Source organism: Peromyscus leucopus, chromosome 7 (genome assembly GCF_004664715.2).
Source record: "Peromyscus leucopus breed LL Stock chromosome 7, UCI_PerLeu_2.1, whole genome shotgun sequence".
Classification (NCBI taxonomy): domain Eukaryota; kingdom Metazoa; phylum Chordata; class Mammalia; order Rodentia; family Cricetidae; genus Peromyscus; species Peromyscus leucopus.
Genome location: NC_051069.1, coordinates 103,476,996 through 103,485,829, shown reverse-complemented (window position 1 = coordinate 103,485,829; position 8,834 = coordinate 103,476,996). Strand labels below are relative to the sequence as shown.

The following is an 8,834-nucleotide window of genomic DNA, read 5'->3' as shown; positions in this document are numbered from 1 at the left end:
GACACATAAACACTGAGGCATGGCGGTGAATGGACCTGAGGAGAATCGAGTTAGGATGGTGCCTGGTGCTGTCTTCAGAACCATCTTACACCATGGTATCTTGGCAGATTTACACCTGTGCAAAGCCATGGCTCAGTTTTTCTCACTTTGCTTCATTCTCCTCTCTGGGGATTGGAGGCTACCAGACAGCCATCCTGGCAGACAGGACAATACAAGAGTCACCCAGTATCTGTTATTATCAATTACCTGCCCACCCTCTGGTGTGCTCTCTCCAGGGCAAAAGTGTTTATCTTACTGGTTTTATGTCTCTAGGAAGGGTGGAGCTCTATCTTAGACTTTTGTTGTTCCCGAGACATATCTTTATTTTGACAGTCTTTATTTTGTTTGCAGCCATGCCTGTGGATTAGTTATATAATCTTCTTTTAATATTTATTTTATGTGTATATGTTAGTGCCTGGTATAGGTATGCACCTTATGTATGCAGCACCCACACAGGTCAGAAGTGGGGTCAGATTCCCCTGGAACTGGAGTTGCAGACAGTTGTCAATACCTCTGTAGGTGCTAGGAACTGAACCTGGGTCCTCTGCAAGAACAGTAAGTACTCTTAACTGCTGAGCCATCTCTCCAGCCTCTGATGCTCTTTTTTTGGTATGACTTGATCCCCCGATGCCAGACTTCTGGAAAAAGCATAGTCTATGCTCTCTCCTGTGTTGTAGAGGTGCTGATGTCCAATCCAACCGCTAAACTTGTTAAGGAAACTGGTGAAATTCAGCTGCCAAAACAAAGGTTCACTTTTCAGCTCAGCAAGGCCATGACAGGCATCTAAGGACCAGGAAGTTCATGTATACAGTGGCTCACACACACAAACTTCCTGAACAGGCTGGAAGTCATTTTTCTACATTGACAGGCTGTAAATCCAGAGCATGCAATATCCGACTGCTTCTAAGGCCAGGGAGTAAGAAACCTGAGGACTCTCATAAGATCTACTAATGTGCTCTCTTACTGGTCCCCTCTCAAAGCACCTTCCACATTACAGACCCAGGAGTCTTAAAGCACACACTTGATCAGCTTACTCTTCTTAAACACACTCTACATCCAACTTCAAACCCTTATGGTCTCCTAATACTCTCCAGTTAAAACAATGCACAATCTTCCTCTGAGCATGCCCTTCGCCGACTGGTTCTACAATCTGTGCAGCAGCCATGCTGGCTTTTGCTGGGTTCCTTTATTCTCCCAGCACCACAGGGCCTTTGCTTCTCTGGGTGGATCTCTTTCCTTTCTTCCTCTATCCATTCATCCTTATCCTCAGTGCTGCATCCTTGGGTTATAGTTCCCCACGTCAACTGGCCCTCCCTGTACCGCTCCACCGCTGTTTACCATGATTCTGCACTACATGCTCAACACAATGCGTCAGCTGCTACCACTTCCTGAGGCTGACTGATGTGGACTGTGAGGACAGGACCACGTCTCCCAGGCTTCCGGCTACAGCCCAGGGGGTCCTCATGCTTTTACAGGACTTCATTCATCTTTGCCACATCATGACCCTGAATTTCCTCATGTTCCTAAACAATGATCCATAGTGTTCTCAGATAAGCTTGTTTTACATTAACTAGCCACACAAGTATGAGGACCTGAGTTTAAATTCCCAGAACCCATAAAAGGCTGGATATGATAGCAGGTACCTATAATCCCAGTGCTCCTGTGGTGAGATGGGAGGGGGGGACTGGAGAATTCCTGGAAGTTTAAAGGCCAGCTAACCTGGTATACTGGGAGGACCAACATCCAAGCGTGTTATTTGACCTCCATACAAATACCACAGTACACATATGCCCACTCTCACACACAAGGATTGAGATTGACTTTAAGAGTTAGAAAGGGTAGTCCCACACAGGTGACTTGTATTTTATTATTTATTATGATTGTTTTTACTCACTTTCAGACCAGGCCTCCGGCCATTAAACAGCCAAGCGGAAGCAGAAGATAGCGTCAAACCCAAGAGGGAACATCTGCAATAAGACAGAGACATTCAGGCAGCCTAAAATAAAAGTCACGAGACAAATTCTGTTATTTTAGGTTGATAGAAGATTGGTTCATGCAACATGGGCAAAAAATAAATGCTGTCATTTTAATGTGCACTTTTCTGACTCCAAGAAAGGGCATGTCACCTCTCTTTGTTAAAAAGGGGTTGGTTAATATTCTACCTTAAACCTAGATGTTTAATAAATGTTCGGTATGAAATTGGTGCTGAGGAAGTCTATTTCTGGAAAGTTTTTCATTCTTTCACTAATGAGAGTATTTATTTTTGTAAGGAAACCAGCTAATTTAGTCCCTTAGCTTTGGAGTGGCTGGACCTATCAGTTTCAAAGAACAACCTCAAATTAGGTACACTTGTTCATTTACCTAACCTCTGACAATGAGCAACGAAATGCAATTTGTATTTTGCGATTTTACAGGACTTAGGAAAATATTTACACACATTTTAAAAAATCCAATGTTACCTAACAGGATGGACAGTTGTGAATGTACATGAGACACCAATCAAATATTAACTGGCCCTTGTTTTTTTTTTTTTTTTTTTTTTTTTTTTAACAGCCTCTGATCCTGCTCTGGGGGCTTGACCCAGCTCTGGTCTTGTGCTTTTGGGGGTGGAGGGAATCAGTTGTGGAGGAAGCAGAAGGTATAAGCAAACCGCCCAGACAAGGAAAAGTTTGTATATAGGCGTCTTTGGTCGGTTAGTTTGTTAAAAGTGAGAATTGGGCAACAGTTAACATAGTCCAGAAGTTAATTTTGGAGAAAAAGTTAAGATGGAACGCGGGCAGGTGTAAAAATGAATTCCTGCAGTCAAAAGATTTAGCTGTAAAGAATTTCTTAGCAACTGGGAAACACAAACAGGAAAAAAAAAAAAAAATTTGTCCGCCTCGCTACATCTTGCTGCAGCTCGGACAAATTTGCCCTCTCCAAGATTTCAGCGCAGCCCAACAGGGACAGGAGCCGGGCCACCTAGGCACGTTCTGCTGAGCGGCTGGACCCACGCGCCCCGGGCCGCGCACCGCGCCTGCGCGCCCAGTCACGTGGCGGCGCTCCGCGCGGAGCGGGTTAAAAGTCACGGCCGCCCAGCACCAGGTCGGGTGGTGCTCTCTGCGTCGCTTCAGCCGGCTGGGACGCGGGACCTTCTCCTGCTCCTCGGGTCGGGAGCCACGCGGGGAAGCAAGCCGAACCTCTTGGCACCGTTCCTCAGGGCCCCGAGCAGGCCGGCGCGCGAAACCGCGTCTTTCAACTGACAATGAAATCGTAGCCGCGGCCGGCGGCGAATCGGCGCGAGGCCGCGAAGGGGGGCGGGGGGAGGGCCCTTCCTCCGAGACCCCGCCCACGGCCCCGCTCGCGCTCCTATTGGCGCCTGCCGCCATCCCGGCCCCGCCCCTTAACGGACCTGTCGCTCTGTGACAGGCGGAGGGGCCAGTTCCTGTTGGGCGAGGGGGCGGAGTTAAGGGTTGCTTGAGCTCCGCCCGGACTCCAGGGGGCTCCTCCCCCTTTATGCTCCTCACGGCGGGGCGGGCGTGAGGGGGAATGTCATTGCCGCTCGGAGCCGCCGCTCCTCTGGCGCCCTCGTCCCGTCGGCTCTCGCCGCCGCCGCCGCCTCCTCAGCCGCACGGGGGACACGGATGGCTAGTGGGGCGCAGGGGCCTTCTGGGTTGAGACCGCGGCGGTCGCAGCCGCTGCCGAGGCGGAGACTCCGGATCGCCGCCGCCGCCGCCTCCTCCACCCCCAGTGTCCCGGCCTCGCGGTGCTGAGGGCGGGAGCGCGCCCAGCTCTTCCTCCGCCTCCGCCTCCTCGTTGTCGTCGTCGTCGCCCTCCTCCTCCTCCTCCTCCTCTGGGTCTCCGCCCAGCACCCCTCGCTCCAGGCGGCGGCGGCGGCGGCCGCGGAGGACGAGCGAGACCCGCCGCCGGGGCACAACATGGCGGAGCCCTCGGCCCCGGAGAGCAAGCACAAGTCGTCCCTCAACTCGTCCCCGTGGAGCGGCCTCATGGCTCTGGGGAACAGCCGCCACGGGCACCACGGGCCCGGAGCCCAGAGCGCGTCCAGGGCGGCGGCGCCGCCGAAGCCGGGGCCCCCCGCGGGGCTGTCCGGGGGCTTGTCGCAGCCGGCCGGGTGGCAGTCGTTGCTCTCCTTCACCATCCTCTTCCTGGCCTGGCTGGCCGGCTTCAGCTCGCGCCTCTTCGCCGTCATCCGCTTCGAGAGCATCATCCACGAGTTCGACCCGTGGTGAGTGTGCCCGCCCTTCCCCCGCAGGCAGCCCGCAGTTCCCGGGCTTGTCCGGAGCCCCGCGGATTCCACCCGCGCGCACGCGGGCCGGCCCGGGCGCGCCCCCTGCCCGCCTGGCGAAGTTTGCCCGGGAGCGGAGGGAGCCTCGATCCCCGGCCGCCGGCATGGGCCGGCCCCGCGCGGCGTCTCTTGTCCGCCGCGCCTCGGCTGCCTCCCGGGGCCCCGTCCCCACGCCCTCTCCGCCGCAGCTTTGCGCCTTGTTGCATTTTATTTTCTTTCTCTCCTTCCTGCCATCCGGGCAGCCCGGGGATTGCCTTCTGGCCGCTGGGGGTGACTGGAATCCCTCGTCCGCTCAGTCTCGCAGTTTCACGCTTTCCACTTGTATTTTCTCTCTTGGAGAGTGGAATGTTAGAGGTTAGGGGAAAAAATTCCTCCCCCGAAAGCGAACGCCGTGCTAGCGGCTCGTGTTTTTCCCGCACCAGGTATTTTCAAGTCTCTCTTTCCCCCTAAGGCCCTTAAGTGCACTCAGCATGCCACAGTTTCCACAGTTGTATTGGGTTGCTTTTTCGAGCGAGATCGTTATTCTGTTAGCCGAACTCTCACCCTCGGTGTGAGCACAGTATCCGACAGCGTTGCAAGAGTTCCTTTATTGGTCTCTGCAGGAAGGTCTGTGGAGAAGAGAACAAGCAGTACCAAGATGCTGGGAGCTCGAGTTGGTCGTGCCCAAGTTGCACACACTGCATGGCACTGACCTGAAGGGTTTAGGGAATCACCCCACTCCGAACAGAGTTACCTAGACGGGAAGATTGCTTTAACTTTCTCCCCATTGGCCCAGCCTGAATTGTGTTTTTCCACCTGAACAAGAGAGTATGCCTCTTCAGTTTATTCGACTGGCTGCCCTATCAACCTTGAATTAATCTTGCTTGTACTTAGATCTAATTAAACGTGGGGTATTTATTTGTCTTACCATTTGAAACGCACAGAGAATCTTCTTAAGAGCAAATAAATAGGTTGTAAATGAGTTTTGGTGGAGGGCTTATATGTTAATTATCAGCTCTAAGTTGTGCTTTAAGAAGAATATTTATTATGCTGCACCATCTATTGAACACCAGAGGGGCCTACTCAAGGCAAATTCTGCTTAGAGAAACATTTACCCTGACAGCCTTCTGTGAGATGTTTTCGTCCCATTTTAGAGGTTTCGATTTTCATTTTCTAACATTAGTTTTGCCTTTAAAAATGACCATTATGTTATTTGGAATCACATATTGGTGTCGATTACATATAAACCTAAGACTGTTTGTGAAGTATTACTAACTGGATAGAGTATTCTTTTGAAACACTCAAGCAGTTAGGTTAGAAATGAAATTGAGACCAGAAATGAAAGCTACTAGAATTTACTGAACAATATGAAAAGAGAAAGTTGCGTCTTTTCAGATAAAGATAGCACAGGGTGGCTGACTGACCAAACGTTTTGTGTATTTAAAAAAAAAAAAATTCCAGAGTAATTTCACAAACATATCCAAAAAGTAATATTCTTATAAATGGAAGACTGTTAACTGCTTAAGGGTTACTCAGAAGCTGAAGTTAATGATTGTAGACAAATGGAAAACTAAACTAAATGATAAATGATGAGGTGATACCTTTTTTGTCATTTTCACCCTCCTTTTGAAGGGGGGTTATAAGTTTGCATCAAGTCAGTCTCTAGTAAAACTGCATAATATAATGAGAAGATTTAGGTTGCTTTATGAAGTAGATATGCTATTAAAAAATAAGAAAAAGTATCTTCAGTTTCAAAGCATAATTTGAGAACATAACTTTATTCTCATGAAAATCTATTTTGTTTCTATTCTATGTATGGAAACACATTTTCGATATTTTTGTCTTTCATCTAAATCTATTCCTTTTGAATTTTAATTCACATATACTGATCTGCAAGTGTCCACAGCTAAGGGCTACTAAACTTAGCTATTTCATCTACCTATGGTAGTGTTAATGTTTATTCTTAATGAAATGTTTATGCTCGAGATGTTAGAGCGTTCTAATTAGCAAGTAGATGGGGTAATAAAGGAATTGTCCCTGCACCTCCCTGCATGGAGACTTGTCTGTACGGATCTCATGAAACGTCTAATTCACGTGACCTAATGAGAGAAATCAAGTTCCAACAAAAAGATTACTGTGTTCACTCTAGTTTTTCTTTGCATAGCTGTTAACGTTAGGCATGCCATTCATTATCCATAATCATTCTTGAAAAATTTTTGCAAGGAAGCTTGTGTAGATTGCCTGTTGCCTGTCATTACTTTTGACTTTAAAAACAATTTTTCTCCAAAGCTAGTAATAACCCTAGTGTCACATACTACCTTGTAAGTGGCTCAGATTTCCATGCAGCAATGAGGGGAAGCTTTGGTAATAGTAAATGTTCTTTCTGGCCTGCCTCCTTCAACCTCCTCCCCTTCCATTTTTGCATCCTTTCCATGAAAGGTTGTTTGATTATGAGCTGCTTCTATAGGTTTTACAGTAGCTCTTGAATTGTGTGAGACTTCGGGTAGCTGCCCAAAGTTACTTGTCACCAGTTTGTGCTTGTTTTTTAAACTTGTTACCCAAGCTAGAAAGCTTACCAACGGCTGTAAGAGGTAGTATGTGAGGTTTTTTAATCAAGTGCCTTTTATGTTGAGAACTTAGCAGCATTTTGGGCTACATTCTCACCTTTTCCTGCTAGTGATTTCCTTCCTTCTCAGTTGAGTTGGTGAGATTCCAGGAAGCAGCTGAGACTGTTCTGTAGGTGCCAAACTTTGGCTGACCAACTAGTTTTAACAGCATCTGACTTTTATCTTTTTCTCTGAAATATTAGTCCTTGCATAGTTTCGCTGTGATGATGAACAACTTGCATGTTAACATTAGCCAGACCCTTTCCTGTTAGCTTCTGACAGGTTGTGGTAGCTTTCTCCATTAGCGATAAGTACTCTAGAAAGAGAGTCCCTTCCTTGCTCCTAACTTCACAGCTTTGGAGGGGCTTCCTTCTGGAGAAAATTTAAGAATTTAGAATTTAGAGCTTTAGGTTTTAGCTGCAGTTATCAAAAAGGCAGCAGAAACTGGGCACGCTTGTACCATTCTCTCATAGTAGATCTTGTCTACACACGTACCTTTTTCTGTTTTGTTAGGACAAAGTTTTAGAGGACAGGGGATGTTTTTCCTTAGAAACTATGGTATAAATAGGTTAATTAGCACAGGCACATTTTCAAAGAAATGACAAGCCTTGGAAAGTAAGCTGTTTATGATTGTTGGGGACTGCTTCCTGTCTTTTGAGGTCTCCCATGTTTTTCTTTACAGATGACAAAACCAAAAGAAAAGAAAAACTGTTGACCTCATTTCTGAAGAGTTTTAGAACACACAACTTCCCAGGTCGTAGAGCAGCCCCCCCCCCCTCCACTGTGGGGTCGTTAGCAGCTGCAGTCCCACCACTGATTTCATTGTAATCAACACTTCAGCTGGGAGCTTCTGGGATCATTCTGATCTAGAAGCACGTGTATGGGAAGTGCTTGAGTGGCTGGTTTTGATGGTGGCTTTGGACTTGCCCCGACTTGCAGTCACTATAACCCTCTGATGGTAGTCGTGAATTTCATGAAGCATATGATAGCTCCAAAGCAGTTAGAACCTGTCACCAAAGCCCTTGCAACTTTTCCTTGAGAATTTTCTTTTCTTTAGGGCCAAACTGGGTAGGACCACATGCCTCTCAATGTCATGAGTGGTTGGCATGAAGACAATTAGTTGTCCACCAAGCATTAGAAACTAAAATTTCCCTTCTCTGGTTCTGAACCTATGGATGTGGAAGTAACTTGACAGCCTATCTCTGCCTAACCTCCAGTCTTTGTGCTGTTAAAGTGCTGAGTGTATAGAAAAAACATATTAAAATATTCTTCATTGTACTATCTTAATATTCACCAGTATGCCTGTGTTTTCAGAAGTAACTTTCTATAAGGCTGATGTTACTTGAGTGACCAAGTCTTATTTTATTTTAGCTCTAAAATGAAATCATAGGGCACCACAATACTGCAGCTGCTTTGAATTAGAAGCCTTCGAATTTTAGTAGATCTGCCTTCTTCTAAGTGATTGCACTGTGAGTTTTCAACATACAGGAAAGTTGAATTTCAGAGTGAACATTCATATCACTACTACATATGTTCTCCAATTGATATCTTTTACTTCACTTTTCAATGTCTATGGCTGTGCTTACACCCTTCTTCTGGACTCTAGAATCTAGAGAGACTGCTGGTGCATTGTTCCTGTGATACAGATGCTACCCTGGTTCCTCTGCTCCTTGATAAAGGAGAACTTTCTTTCCGTAACGCATTGGTTTTCTGTAAAACCTGAGCTCAGCATGTACAAATAACTGTTTCTGTATCTTCACTTGGGATCTGATTCCATCCCTTTCAGGTTTGGTCAGTAATTTTACCTGAGTACACTGTAAGCCGGTACATTAGCCATGTCTGTTAAATGACTTGGCTTTGCTGAATCTGCTGTCTCGAGAGAAAGTATGAAGTAATTGAGTGTTGGTTTTATTAGACTTCACTTA

General features: G+C 47.0%; 1 protein-coding gene across 1 annotated transcript in view; it reads left to right on the top strand.

The window, feature by feature from the left end:
- The first annotated feature begins 3,522 nt into the window (after positions 1-3,522).
- The window catches only part of Stt3b (STT3 oligosaccharyltransferase complex catalytic subunit B), a 79,218-nt gene continuing 73,906 nt past the window's right edge, over positions 3,523-8,834 (top strand). Inside the window, exon 1 of the mRNA XM_028886522.2 lies at positions 3,523-4,264. Within this exon, the coding sequence (XP_028742355.1) occupies positions 3,957-4,264 (308 nt within the window). The 5' untranslated portion in view covers positions 3,523-3,956. The remainder of the gene's footprint in view (positions 4,265-8,834) is intronic.